We start from the raw sequence: 15,001 nt of genomic DNA on the forward strand, positions 1-15,001 counted from the left end.
TAATGAAATGTACTTATTTGCAGGGTTTTATTTAAAATGTAACTACTATTTTTTGTCTTTATTTTTACAATAATGGGTAAAATAAGTAAATTTAGATTACTTTAAAAAAATTAAAAATCTGGAAGACATCTCGCGACCCCCCATTGGTGTCTTGCGACCCACACTTTGGGAACCCCTGTTTTAAGACAACCTTTTCGGGCTTGCTGTCTTCAGACATTATACTCTCTGACACCACATGTCTCTGTTGCTTAATGTTTCTGATGCAGTGTTAACCGCATCATAATAGAAAGATGTGTCACAGAGTGTTATCTGAACATTATGAGCCAAAAAACATCATCATCAAATTTGAGTATGTACTTTATGCCCTTTAGCTGACCCATAGACTGCAGGATATTTTCACTTTAATGGTTTTAAACACTGACACCGTAAAGGCTTTATTTACACAACTGATCACAATATATTCAATTAAATGTGACAATTAAATTCTAAAAGACATTCACTGTTTGTTTTATCATTATAGAAATTCAAACTGTTTTCTTTGCAGAATCAAGATGTGGTCTTCAAAAAGGGGGTTGTCCTATATTCAGGCCACTACCGTAGGTCTTGTAGTCATAGTGGCCTGTGCAGAAGAGGCAGCAGCAACACAAGAGAATTGGAGACTTAAGGAGCTAAGGGACACCATCATTCATTTCTTTATCAGGTGCTTATTATGAAGTGTCACATATAAGAAATATATCACTACAGAAAATAGTCAAGACTTTAACTGTGAACAAAAATAACACAATAACAATAACACAGTACACAACACCTGCTAGGTAGCAGCTGCCTGCCTGTTGTGCTAGCTCAGAGACACAGCACATAACAAAAGAAGTTTACTTTCAGCTCTTGGGGCAAACTTACAATTTTGATTCAGCCTGTTCAGGAAGCTGGTGAAGTAGATACCTAAAGTATGTAGTAATTGTCTTGTTTTAGCAGTACCTGTACCTGCCAGAAAAGCTGCAGGAAACATCAGTTGTATGAAAGTAAAAATTATAGTTGTGGTGGTGAAGACAGTGAGAGAAGGTGCGCAAAGGATCATTCCTACAATGGTTTTACAGGTGCAGTAAAAACAGGTTGTAGTATTTACTGAGGGAAGTGTTCCATTCATCTGTGGAAACAAAGGTCAGCGCATGAAACTGCCGGACTGTAAAAAAGAACAGTTCTTAGTCATCCCACTATTAATAATAAACTGAACACCAGAGCTGTGCAAGATTTGACTCCCACACACACTCGCATGCACACCTGACCGCTGAGGAGAGCCAAGAGTGTGAATGAGGATCAGGATGTCCACTGTCACATGACAGCGTTTGAGCGTAATCTCCTTCAGACTGGGAGGTCTGCTTTGAAGCTTGTCTTACACCCTGATCCAGAGTGACACACATGAGGGATACTATGAGGCCACTTTACCCTCAAACAGTCTCAAGTTCTCCTGAAGCATATCACCTTCACCTGCTCCTGAGTAATAGAACCAAAGAACACAATACATGGTAACAAAACACAACAAACACATTTTTAAAGAACTTGGTGATAACCAAAAACCATTTTTTGGTTTAAATTTAGGGAAACATTTGACAGAAAAAAGGAACTGCTGCCTCATAGCTAATAAAAAACACTCATGACTTATTGTATTGTCCTGGGGTTAGTCTATAGATGTTGAAATCATCATCAAGTTATTTTAATGTCCGTCAAATTATCAAAAAATATTTAAAACATTACAATAATTAGTCTCTATTCCTCATACCATACCAGAATAAAGATTATAAAGTAACCTTTGATACAAACTATGATTATAATCGGTAGAAAAGGATCCCTGTAGTTTTCCAGGGTCTCTGGGTCATCGCTCTGTTTGTACACAAACCACTCGCTGCTGTGCGTAAAGAGTCTCCACCTCCCTCCACCCAAATAGGGACAGCTCAGACCACTCCCCCTCCTTTCTCTCTCTCCCTCCTCCCTTCCTCCCTTCCTCCCTGTAGGTCCAGGCTGATGCAATGCTCATCTTTATAAAAGGGTGAGTCCCCACCCCTCCTCCAGCAGAACTGGGTCTTCCCTCCGAACGCATCGCATCTCTGGGAATTTTGGTTTTAACTTAAAATAAACTAAATTCTTTTGATTTTTACGCGTGGGTCGGTTTGGTCTTAGACTGTCTTTATTTATTTCTTGAGCTGCTACAGTTGACGTTTTTAGTCAGATCCTGCCTGGTGTATAGGCGTATCCGGGTTTTCCAATATATTCATATTGAACCAAAAATACAATCAAGAATCAGGCGGATTTTGTGAAGGATTCATCTGGACTTCTTGTGTTTCTTTTGTGTCTGAGAGGATTTTACAGGCATCCTGCCATTCATCATAAGGTAAGAACGCCGGCATCTTCTCATTTACATATGACAGTGTGTGGGCGGCTCAGTCTATTAAAGATCATTTTAAACCTCTTGAATGGCAACATCTTACATCTTTTAGTTGACTATTCTTATACATCTGCCTCAGTTTCTGTCTTTGTTTTTCATTCTAAACTAAATTAATCTAAAGTAGATGCCTTACCAGGAAGTTTGGACTAATTAGCCGGAGGGAATAGCATTTCCTTTACTGTCAGCCATATTAAATGTGTGGTTTTTTGTTCCAAAGAGACAGAAATGTTCCTTCCGAAAGGCCCAAGGCATTATTTCTTACCAGGTCAGCCCTGGCACAAATAAATAAATAATGCTTGACAGTGATGCTGCAGTGCCGGAGTAGTGTCTGGACTTTTATCAGGGCTGTGTCACTGCCACACAAATAGTTAAACACAAGCTGAATGAGAAGGGAGTTCTTGTAAACCGGTTTCTCTGTGTGCGTAATTTGAAAAGACTGTAATTATAATCTGACGGTGGTTCAGAGCGCGAGCCTCTGCGCAAAATGGAGAGCCATGCCCATAACTAGACAACACGTGCCATTGTTTCCATTGGAGTCGGCCATGGAAGTAATGTCATTAAATAGATCTTGGGTTACGCCTTGCGGGCTCTTTGAGGATCTCCGTGTGCGTAAAGCTCAGCAAGAGAAAAATATAATGTTTTACAAGAATGTCATTTTTAAAATGTTCACATGAAGCTTTCCCCTATTATAAATCCCTGCTTCATTCATGATTAATAATTGTTATGTGCGCGGGAAAAGACGTGGGCACACCCTGTTTTAACTCCGCTTTTCAGAAGATTATTAATGAAAATGTGCGCAAAGTGCGGGCGCGTACTGCGGGTTTTTTTGTCATTCAGCGGGGCTGAGGTGATGTCGGGTGGACTGGATGCCGGTCTGGTATTTTTCCACTGCCGGTGCGTCAGCCCCCCCCCCCATCCCCCCTCCCCTCTCCTTTCCCTCCGCCTTCCTCCGAATCAAAGTCACATGACTCTAGAGCAGGGCTGCGGCGCGCGCCCGCTCACTACAATATTGATTATTCTGAGGGAAGTGTGAACGCGCAATGCTAGAAATAAAGAAGAAAGGAATGTGGCGCAATAAGTATGACGCAGGGAGCAGGAACGTGAAGAAACAATCAAAGATCAACAACTCTGCTTTTCCTTCTGTTTTGTAATGTCTAGTATGAAACAGCCTACTGCCAAAACAGAGATGAGCCGTTTCAACATCTCCCCTGAAGAAGACAGCAGCAGCACCAACAGCAATGAGTACACTTACCAGGACTGTCCAAAGAAGGTCCCACTGGGCGGGTGAGACTGGTTTTAAGAAGAAATACAAATAAAAAACAAAATGGTAAAAATGTGAAGAAGAAACTCTAAATTTTCTCTATTTTTCTCTTCAAAAGCCAATACTCTGACAATGACGCAGAGAGTCAAAACTTCCTCCCTGAACACAACCTGGGCAAGAAGAAGTATGAGACTGAATATGTAAGAGCTTCTCCTCTCCGTCAACACTTCAATCTAATTCATCAGCTTTTGTTATTTTGTCCTTACTGTCTCATTAATCATCATGTACTCCACAGCACCAGGGAAATGCCTCCTTTGGCATGTCTGTTTTCAACCTGGGCAACGCCATCATGGGCAGTGGCATCCTGGGTCTGTCCTACGCCATGGCCAACACTGGAATCGCCCTGTTTGTGTAAGTAACCACTTCCTTCAGCCTCTTCAAGGTAGAAAAGAGCATTTCAATTGCTGAAACAACAGCAGAGCTTCTTTAAGAACAAGCAGCATAAAGGGATGTGGTTCAAAACAGCAACTTGACACAAGCAAAGTTTTGTTTCTTAACAAGCCGTTGCAGGTGGGATTTTGTCTGCTTTGTCAAGGTTGCATGTCGAGATATACTGAGCTCTGCAGTTTTCCCGCCAGCTGTGTGTTCACTCCACAGACAGTGACCCTGAGCAGCAGCAGATTACCCAGGGGGTCGAAAGTTTACCAATGCTCATTGCTGCAGTGTAGTACTGGCTGTTGTGTTTGCTGTAGATAAAACTGAGGAGCCAGTGTTCATTGTTGGTGGGAAAAAGGGAAAATGATGGGGTTTTAAAACAGCTCCCCCTGTTGGTGAGCCAACACAATTTGAGATTACAGGAAAATAAATGTACCTTTGCAGAATAAGTGGAAAATTTAAAGCCCTCTTTGTATCCATTATCCTCTGGATTCCTTTACTTTAAATGCCACTTTCCTAGAAATCCCACATAGGAAATACTTAAGAGGCCAAAGGTTTTACTACTAGGCAGGCAGCACCTCCAATCAGCTTAGTGTCTCTGAGACACAAGCTGGGGCACGCAGGAGCGTGAAATCAGCATAAGAAAGCCCCTGTCCAGTCTATTTATGGTTTCCTTCTCAGCAACTTCAAAATATACCACGTGTTATTTCCTACTACTAGATACTAAAGCTGCCAGGAAGTGGCAGTTGTAGTTGTCACTTTACAAATGCAAGGACTGACATGAGGAAGCAGCTTAGCCGAGCTAATCCCACTGCATTTGGGGCAGAGTTGCATAAACTGAAAGCTACCGTATGTTCATGAATGGAGCAACAGCGTGGTTCAGTGTCATTCAGCAGCCAACCAATCAGAGGCCTGCATTTGCAGGAATATGAGATTCCAACATTCTTGTTTGTATTTCAAAACACTGTTGCTGTACATAAAAGATGAGTTACCTCTTGCAGAACATAACATGACTGGGCATAGAAGGTCATCTAAAGCATATATTTGTTGTACAAAGTGATAAGGTATGATGAAGTCAGAGGCTGAAAGCAGCAGGATGGTCACATGCAAGGAGGGAAGTGAGAGTCTCGAATGTGCTGGAGATTAATTTTCACCTGGACTATTAATGCTCAGAAGCACAGTGCTGGCTCTGCAGCCTCCAAAGGTTGCTAAGCGGATCTGTACAGGGAAACCTTTCGTCCCCTGCAGCCCTGCTGATGCTGCTCAGGCCTCAGAGAACCTGCAGACTGATGAAGCATTCAAGGTCTTTGCTGATCAGGCAGGGGGAGTCAGAAAATGCTGTTTTTTGTCAATTCAGATACAATTTAAAGCTGCAGAGTGTTATATGATAAAATTCTCATATTGATGGGACTCTTGAGGATTTTTTCAGACTCTTCTATAAACAAAAGATTTCAGATATTGCAAGCATAACTCTGTGCAGGGGAGTGTTTGACCACATTAGCCGCATGTCAATTTATTTGTTTACCACTGACTTTTAAATACAGTTTTAATTGAACTGGCCCTTTAAAGCACATTTTCAATACCAGTGATCATTCTAAAGGTTATAGCACAGTGTCAGCACTGAGGCATCGGCCACTTTATAGCCAGTAAAGGATGTTTACATGATCATTTCTGGCCTGCGAGTCAACAACAAGCTAAATATCTCTTTTCTGTTTGCAGGATTCTCCTTGTGGCTGTCGCCATCTTCTCCTTGTATTCTGTCCACTTACTGCTGAAAACCGCTAATGAAGGAGGTGAGTCCGTCAGAGGTGTATATCATTACTTTTAAATGGCTTTTTAAAGTCTTTCTGAATACTAAATCTTCTTTCCTTGTGATTTTCCTCTTCAAAGGTGCTCTGGTATACGAACAGCTCGGTTACAAAGCCTTTGGGATGCCAGGAAAGCTTGCTGCTTCCTGCTCAATCACCATGCAAAACATTGGAGGTGAGGGAGGCATTTTTAGCTACAACACAACTTATTTTTATGTGTTATGTGACTGTAATTAGAGTACCTTTCTATATTTATTATCCATGTGTTTATTCCATGAGCTAAACACTGTTGGTCTGTGCGTACACGGTCTGCATGCGAGGGGAAAAAAGGAAATACTGGATAGGATCCAATGTGTTTTTGGAACGTAGAGACGCTTCCAGTAAAGCTTGAGTCATTCCACAAGCATGTGTTAAACTTTTCTTCCATTGGAAAAGTCAGCCCCTCAAATGTAGATATTGCTGTTTTTGTGGTGGAGTTCCCTCGTGGACATGACTTGGCTGTTTTAACAAGGAAAAACACTGAATGCAGTTTCTGTTTTCTTCACAGCCATGTCCAGCTACCTCTACATCGTCAAATACGAGCTGCCCATCGTCATCCAGTCTTTTCTGGGACCCAGCAACGGGTGAGTGTCAAAATAGTTTCCTGCCTTCCAAACCCAGGTCTCCAAACACTCAAACAAAGGTGTCTCTGTGCACATATTTAACAGGCAGACTGGTTTTAGGGTGGCTAGTCTTTAAAGAAGTCCTGAAGGGTTTTCCTGTAAACAAACAAAAACTTTGTTTACAGAACAGAGGCCCACTCATAAATACATAACACCATCTCCTGTAGTGGTCATAAAACTCAACAGAGCAGCTTTCATTTTCAGCCAGCACACAGGATGCCTCAATTAGTGCCGCATAATTATCAGAACTTAATGTTTGTTTAGATTTTATATTTAACATTGAGTAATTGCTAGGGGACAAGCAACATGGTAGTTAGCAGTAGTTACATAGAACATTTCTGAAGAGGAGTTATGAAGCCAAAGATGGCGGTCGCCATATTGGAAATGCTGTTTCCAGCTTAGTTCTGTTGCAGAGTTGAGGTCGTAGCCTCCAACACAACATGGCCACCTGTCTGTCAAATCAGCCACGCTATTGGGCTGAATCGTGCATTAATATGATCGATTCTGAACCAGCCTGTAAAAATGTAATCCTGCTGTAAACATGGGCTCTGATGGGGTTGTTGTGATTTTTGAGACAAGCCTCTAGTGGACACTCAAGGAACTGCAGAGGTTGCTGCTTTGTCTGACTAGACTTCCAATAAGTCAGAGGGCAGGTCAGCCAGCTGCCTTTGGAAGAACAGATGATTAGAGTCTTGGATGTGACCGAGATCTGACCATTTGTTGATAAAAACATCAACACCGACAGATTTATGGGAGGGGTTTAGCAGAGACCAGGGCTGTAATGTAAGAGTATAGTGAAAAAGAAATCATCCACACCAGTATGTTTAAATGGGGAGTAGTAAGAGAGAGAAAAACAGCTGGTAGAGACACCCGGAGTGAAGTGGCACATGAAGCAAAATGGCTGCTGGTTGTTTTTCAAGTGTCTGTTTAAGGAGAGACAGAGGAAAGGAGTGTGTGTGTGTGTGTGTGTGTGTGTGTGTGTGTGTGTGTGTGTGTGTGTGTGTGTGTGTGTGTGGTGTGTGTGTGTGTGTGTGTGTGTGTGTGTGCGTGTGTGTGTGTGTGCGCGTGTGTGCGCGTTTTAAAGGGGACGGACAGTGCTGAGTCTCTCTAAGTGGCCCCTTCAAAGAGCCCTTTTAGAAGATGCAGCCGCTGGTGCCGCATCGGGACAGAGCGCTTGATGAGCTCACCGCGACCTCGCCTCAAGTTTAAAAAATTGATGCAGTTCTCCTCCTCAGTGCTGCTTTGTTGAATCTATTTGTGAGAGCGATGCAGTCATCCTTGCGCAGGCCAGTTTGAGTCAGCTGATGAGTAGATGTCGGTGAAGCTCCGACTTGATAAGACGAGTCAGAGAGGGAGCTGAAGGGTTTGATCAGGACTGAAGATGCAGATCAAAAGACGAGTCTGACATAAAGGCATGATTATGTGATGTTTGTGCAAAAGGAATCAATTTACTCTAGATGATGCTAACTCGGTCTGTCAACCTTCTCAGCTCACAGTGAGTCTTCAGCTCTGAAAAATCTGACAGTACATCTGATCAAAGCAAACAGATATACTGAAGCTAAGAGGGAACACACATGTCAAACACACGGGTGACTTAAAGCTCCAGTGAGGAGTTTTATCTCGTAATGAGACGGACTGAATTGAACACTGATGCCTTTTAATGAGCTTTAAAGCAAACTAGAGCATCAGTAATAAGATTGATTATGGCCAAGAGACATTAGAGGGTTAAAATGCAGCAGGATTAGAATTTAAAGGTACAGTTATGTCCACAAGGGGCGCCAAAATCAACACAAACCAAAAGTTCCTCACAGTAGCTTTTAAAGAATTAACAAATAATGCTACTCAGCATGCTTTAGTGTTACCATGAAGAGCCGTGTTCTTAACAAGTTCTTCTATTCTTGTGTTTCAGAGAGTGGTACACTAATGGTGACTACCTGGTGCTGATCGTGTCGTTCGTCATTATCCTGCCGCTGTCACTGCTCAGGAACTTAGGTAAGCAGTGTGTGTGTTTCTCTGTCTGTGGGTGTGTGTTGTTAGATCCGCTATATATATATATTTGTGTGTAAGGCTAGTTAAGGGGTTTATGATTCATAACTCAGAGTGAAGTGATAAACAAAGAAGCCCTGAATAGTAACCAGATGAAAACAGAAGCTCATGTTTGTGTTTTGCGCCCTCAGGTTACCTTGGCTACACCAGTGGTCTGTCTCTGCTCTGCATGGTGTTCTTTCTGATTGTGGTGAGTAAACCCCACCTGTTTCCTCACACACACACACACACACACACACACACACACACACACACACACACACACACACACACACACACACACACACACACACACACACACACACACACACACACACACCAGATGAGTCTTAGTCAGACGACACGTTTCTGTTTTTGTTTTCTCTCATGGAACCCGTGGTTTCCAAACGCAGTGGAGGAGAAGTGTTTGGAAAATCTGCTATGCCAGGGTCATTAAATTCTAGTACATTACATAAAGGGATAAAATTGGGCTGCATCTTGTGTTTTTTGGAGTTCTGTTTTTAGACATTAAATTCCCCTTTAAAGGGATTTTTACAGTAGTCTTGTTTCAGTGAGATTTTCCACGAGGAGCTAAATCAGAAATAAACAACCACATGTAAATATCGACTACATATATCAGCTCATAAGGTTTTCTAATGACACTTAAAACCTGTTGTCTTGTCCTGTAGGTGATCATCAAGAAGTTCCAGATCCCATGCCCTCTGCCGGAGGACGTCGACGCTATGAACGAAACAATCAGCAAAATCATGAACGCCACTCTGTCTCAAGTTAACAGCACCGCCGTGGACTACAGCGAGGACGCCTGCACGCCGAAATATTTTGTCTTCAACTCCCAGGTAAAAATCTCTCAGGGGGAACAAACTGTGGGAATAAAAGTTTCTACAGCAGTGAACAATGTGAGGTAATATTTGGGAGTAAACCTTGTTGTTCTTTTTTCTCCAGACTGTCTACGCTGTTCCCATCCTGACCTTTGCTTTTGTGTGCCACCCCGCCATTCTACCCATGTACGAGGAGCTCAAAGAGTGAGTGTGCTTTCACTTCAACACTTTAACCAAAACCACGAACCACAGCTGCTTTTGGTAGGAAGTTTATCTTGTGTTTACAAAGAAATAAAAACTAAATGAAATATTCTCTCCTAAACAGCCGATCCCGCAGCAAGATGCAAGGTGTTGCTAACGTGTCCTTCCTGGCCATGTTCATCATGTACCTGCTGGCTGCTCTCTTCGGATATCTGACCTTCAACTGTGAGTATCTTTCATATGTTATTTAGATTGAGATTCAACTAAAAATGAATCTGATTTACCTCCAAAAGGAGATGTCACAGAAAGTTAAAAATTGATATTCCCAAGTCGGGTTCACAAGCGGTCAATGTACCTGAATGTCAGAGCAGATCAATCATTCAAAGTCAAGGGGAAGAAGCTCTTAGGTCCAAATTAAATATCCGTCCTGGAACAAAGTGCTCAGCACACCACTCAAGGCCTGTTACGCAACAGCGTGAACAAAAACACCTGCTGTAGCTGACCAATGTGGCACCGTGTTTGTGTTTCTGTTTGTCATTTGAAGGACATTCCAGGAACATCAAACTTGTTATACAAGAGCGAGATAGAGAGCAACGACGTGCGTGACTGTCACGTCGGGATCAAACCTGATCTGTGGGGTTGTGTATTGAGTCAGGGCAGGAAGAGAGAGAAATATCACCAGAATGTTTGTTCTGAACTACTTGGCGAGGTTTTCTGCTGTTAAAAAAAAAAAGAAAGAGTAGGCAGCTGAATTAAAATTTGTGAATGAGATCTTAACGCATGGGAACAGGGATTACATGATGGAAGTATTTCACATGCTGCTTAATCTGAGAAGTTTCAGTGTCATGTTAGTCTGAAGCTGTAGTTTGTCACAGCTCAGCTTTAGCTTATCTCTAATCTCTGCAAGGCAACGTGACTACATATTAGGACAGCACTAACATGCAGCTGTAATATTTACCAAAGTTGTACTTTTAGCTCAGAGTTTTAGCTTCAATTTGCTTACTAGCATCAAAAACAAAGTGTAAAATTAAAAAAAATATCCCACTTCCTCATTTTGATTAATGCAATACATTTGAAAAAAATTGTCACATGTTGCATTCATGTCCAACGCTCTACGAACTTCAGGTCTAAATGATCCCCTCTGTCTTTCTTAACAGCCCACGTTGAGCCTGAGCTGCTGCACACCTACTCCAAGGTCTACAAGTCCGATGTGGTCCTGCTGATCGTCCGTCTGGCCGTGCTCGCCGCCGTCACCCTCACTGTCCCTGTGGTGCTTTTCCCTGTAAGAGATCACACTAAAGTTAGATTATAAGAGTCCAAAGACTTCAGTGGATCATGTAGGATAACCTCTTTGTTTGTCTCTGTGTAGATTCGTACCTCTGTCAACCAGCTCCTGTGCGCCTCAAAGGAGTTCAGCTGGATCCGCCACACCATCATCACCGTGGTCCTGCTGACCGGCACCAACATCCTGGTCATCTTTGTTCCCACCATCAGGGACATTTTTGGCTTCATCGGTGAGTGAATCTGTGTGTTAATGTGCATGATAAGGCCATTCAAAGCGTCTCAAATTCAAAATGTGTCTAAAATACACCTTTTATTTCACATGTGCAGGTGCTTCTGCTGCCGCCATGCTCATCTTCATCCTGCCCTCGGCTTTCTACTTAAAACTGGTCAAGAAGGAGTCCATGAAGTCTGTGCAAAAGATTGGGGTAAGTTTTTAGTTCCTACATCTGCAAACACTTATAAGAAGGTACACAAAACATTACCAGAAAGCCATCTACAGATCGACTGTTAAAGCTGTTGCAAGTAGCTCACAGCCTGAAGAAAATGAGTCAGCATGCTTCCCAAAGTGTCTTTATACTTCTTAACGCCATGAACGCATAAGTTAAATGTGATATCCCCTCCTTCTCCAGGCCACTGCCTTCCTGATTTGTGGTTTCGTTGTCATGATCGGAAGCATGACTCTCATCATCATGGACTGGATACACAACGCCACTGCCAGCTCTGACGCACATCCCGACGGACACTAAAGCTCTGCCTCTCCTGCTGCGTCGGACTGCTACAACTTGCGCAACCAACAAAGATCGAAACTTATTGTAAAACCAAGAAAAACACAAGAACTCACTTGATGCTCGGCTTTGACGTCCTGAGCGACAAACCATGCCATTCCAAGAGAATGTATCTGAACTTTGTACAGTACGCTGTTTTAGGCCACAAAGATGGTGTTTGACTTGTTTTTGCTCTTTTATTGTAACTTTTTCATTGTCTTTGCTTGTTTTTATTTCTATGTTCTTTTGTAGTTATGGTACAGCTGAAAACAAACATTTGATGGTGCCTCAAATCAGAGATGACATAGAAGTAGAGTTCAAAGAGCAGCTTGCACTCAGGTACGGCGTTATGTGTGTGTGGCTGCGTCCTCTGAGCTCGGCAACAAGAAAATTGTGCAGAGAAGTGTCAGAAAAGATTGACAAGAGGCAACCGACTTGAAAGTTTATCCTCCTCAAGGACACTTAAGTTCCTTCCAGCATTATTTTTTTCTTTTTTACGTTGCCAAAAATGTATTTGTAAAGCATCTTTGTATATTTAAAAGCACTTACTGTTCAGCACACTTGTGAAGAAAAAACAGATTGTCAGTTTTCACAGGCGAGGGCTACTGCACCACCTTCTCAGTATTCGTACGGAGGTTTTGTAACCTTGCTTATAGTGTCAGCTTTTCCTTGTAAAACATAGTATAAATCAACAAAACCTGCCTTTTTAAACCCGACACTGGGAGCTGCAGAGTGTCTCACAAGAGGACTCTTCTGAAACTGTATTTACTCTTTATAGCCTGCTGAAGATCTTGTTGGAACAGCGTGTGCAGCGACGACACTACTGCTTCGAGAGTTCCACCTCCCTTTCAGGGCAGGGGGAAACTTAAAGATTTTTTTCTTTATGGGAGAATACTTTGAATCTGACCACATGCAGTGGTTGTAATGTACCTGTTAAACTTGCAAAAAAAACAACAACTAAAAAGCTAGAAGTCAGGTGTGCTCTTAAACACCAACAAACCAAACAACAACAAAGATAGCTACGGAGAGCGTCTGTCACAAAATTTTGAGTGTTTTTACAAACAGTTGCGCAGTTTTGTGCTTTCAAAATATTTCACAATGAAGAACTTGTTAGCTCGGTGCGGGCTTGTTTCCGGTCGGGCCGTGAACCTGTCATCTTGACAGCGTCACTGTGCTTCCAACCCTGACTCAACGTGTCACCAAACTGTTATTGTCCAACATCTATTTATGGAAGACCGTGAAATCAATGTAATTTAATCTATTTTACTATATTTATATAATATTGTATGTATATATACATGTACATATATCTATTGAGTTGAACTGTATATACGCTTTGTTTTGTTTCAAGTTTTTTTTACAATAATGCATTGGAGTTGTAAAACAAAAAAACCCAAGCTGGTGAATTTGTGATATTGAATGGGCTCCAGCACACTGGAGCTTCAGCTGTTCATCTCTGTTAAGACTGACTGAATTATCCTACTGTGTTGATTCTGTGAGAACTGTGTTACATGTGGAAGCCACTGATACAGCGGCAGCAGTCTTGTCTCCTTTTTGGCCCCTGAACACAAACCTGGATCAGCAAAATGGTCTTTACGCACATGTTGGTTGGAGAGTATGTCAGCCATCTCTTGACCTCAGGAGCAAAGAGGGCTTTGCCCGCCAGTGTTACACTCTTGTTTCAATGAAACACTATGTATATTGTGTACATAATGTCCAAATAAAATCAAAGATAGTCTATAACATGGACCCTTGGTGTTCCTTGTGTCTTGTCTGGGATAACTTTTGTCTTTGCAGTATTTATTTATGTGGTTTATGAGGACGTTTACATTCGTCTTAGAGTCACAGATCATACCTGGTCCTCTTTCATGAAGCTTACACAAAACGTATCACACTGTTGTTAGAATCCTTGAAAACCACAAGTGGCCACTAGGGGGCGTTACTTTGACAAAAATAAAGCAAAACAAGGCCAATTCTAGAGTAAAATATAACAAAACATTTTTGAGGAAATGCTTCATTTCTGATTTGAGGATGTCTTTATTAACTCTTTGCTGTCTTGACCAGGTTTTAAGTTCTTCCATTACACCTGAAAAATATCAAGACGTCTGCACAATTAAATTCATCTTACATCTTAGACTAATCAATCATATAGAACAACATTTTGTCACATTCCTAAAAACATACAAATCCTAGATTAAAGTTTGACTACATCTGATGGCAACACTGAAAGGGCACTGATGATTTTTCTATATGTGATCTGTTTAAGCTTCTTTTTTTTTCTTTTTTTAAATACTTTATTTTTCAAACATTTTTTAGGATATAAGATACACAACAGCTCTGTTGCACTGTTTTTTTACAAGTCATGGGAAGGAAAGAGTAAAGCCCCAAAGTATAATAATAAATTAAATAGAAATAAATTAAAATTAATGTAAAATAATAACAGTAACAATAATAACAACAATAATAAAAAATAACAGCCACAACAGTAATAATAATAATAGTAATAATACTACTACTAATAATAGTTATTATAATATGTTTAAGCTTCTTTTTGTCTCAGCGCAACTGGTGTATGTGGTTAATGAGGACATGGAGCTACACTGAATGTGTACCTGCTCCTAAATCATCTCAAATTTGGTTTTCAGATTATCTATCTCAACATGGCCACTAGGGGGCCTCGGAGATGGCACACTAACACATAATTTTGAAATATGCGATTAGGATTTACTTTTGAGGAGGGATTATTTGAATATGTCCAGAGAAAAAACAAAGGTAAGTGAATAATGAACTTTGTATTTGGCTGTTGAATGTAGTTAATTTAATTTAATTTAATTGTAATACTTCCTGTAATTACTGCTATTTAATCTAAATTCAATTTGTAACATTGTATATATCTAAATTGTATTCTATCTTTATTTATCTATTTTATTATTACTTTTTTAAATTAATTTTACTTATTGAAACTTCTTCTTGATTGTGCTTATGTCTGGGTTGCTGTAACAACTGAAAATCCGCCATGGGGGATCAATAAAGTGATATCTTATTTTATCTTATCTTAATTTCAGCCTGAAATCATACACATGCAGTCAAAACCCTACAAGCGGGTATATGCAATGTTTGTAATTCTCTAAATTAATGTTAATAACTTTTATTATAGGGTTATTGTTATCTTCATGCAAACTAATAGGTAATAGCTTCAAGCATGACTACAGCTGGCTGTAGCTTTAACATTTTCTCAAGGGATGTTGACTTTTCGCTTGACAAGACTGCCCCCTGGTG

General features: G+C 41.0%; 1 protein-coding gene across 1 annotated transcript; it reads left to right on the plus strand.

Moving 5' to 3' along the window:
* Positions 1 to 2,044: 2,044 nt before the first annotated feature.
* slc38a2 (solute carrier family 38 member 2) lies at positions 2,045 to 13,471 on the plus strand. The gene is made up of 16 exons (XM_034673968.1): positions 2,045 to 2,389; positions 3,602 to 3,727; positions 3,823 to 3,904; positions 4,000 to 4,115; positions 5,859 to 5,932; positions 6,030 to 6,122; positions 6,495 to 6,570; positions 8,519 to 8,601; positions 8,787 to 8,845; positions 9,324 to 9,491; positions 9,598 to 9,677; positions 9,799 to 9,899; positions 10,832 to 10,956; positions 11,044 to 11,188; positions 11,286 to 11,383; positions 11,588 to 13,471. Exons 2-16 carry the CDS (start codon positions 3,603 to 3,605, stop codon positions 11,702 to 11,704), a joined length of 1,542 nt encoding a protein of 513 aa, XP_034529859.1. The 5' UTR covers positions 2,045 to 2,389; position 3,602; the 3' UTR covers positions 11,705 to 13,471.
* The last annotated feature ends 1,530 nt before the right edge of the window (positions 13,472 to 15,001 follow it).

This window comes from Notolabrus celidotus, chromosome 21, assembly GCF_009762535.1.
Source record: "Notolabrus celidotus isolate fNotCel1 chromosome 21, fNotCel1.pri, whole genome shotgun sequence".
NCBI lineage: Eukaryota > Metazoa > Chordata > Actinopteri > Labriformes > Labridae > Notolabrus > Notolabrus celidotus.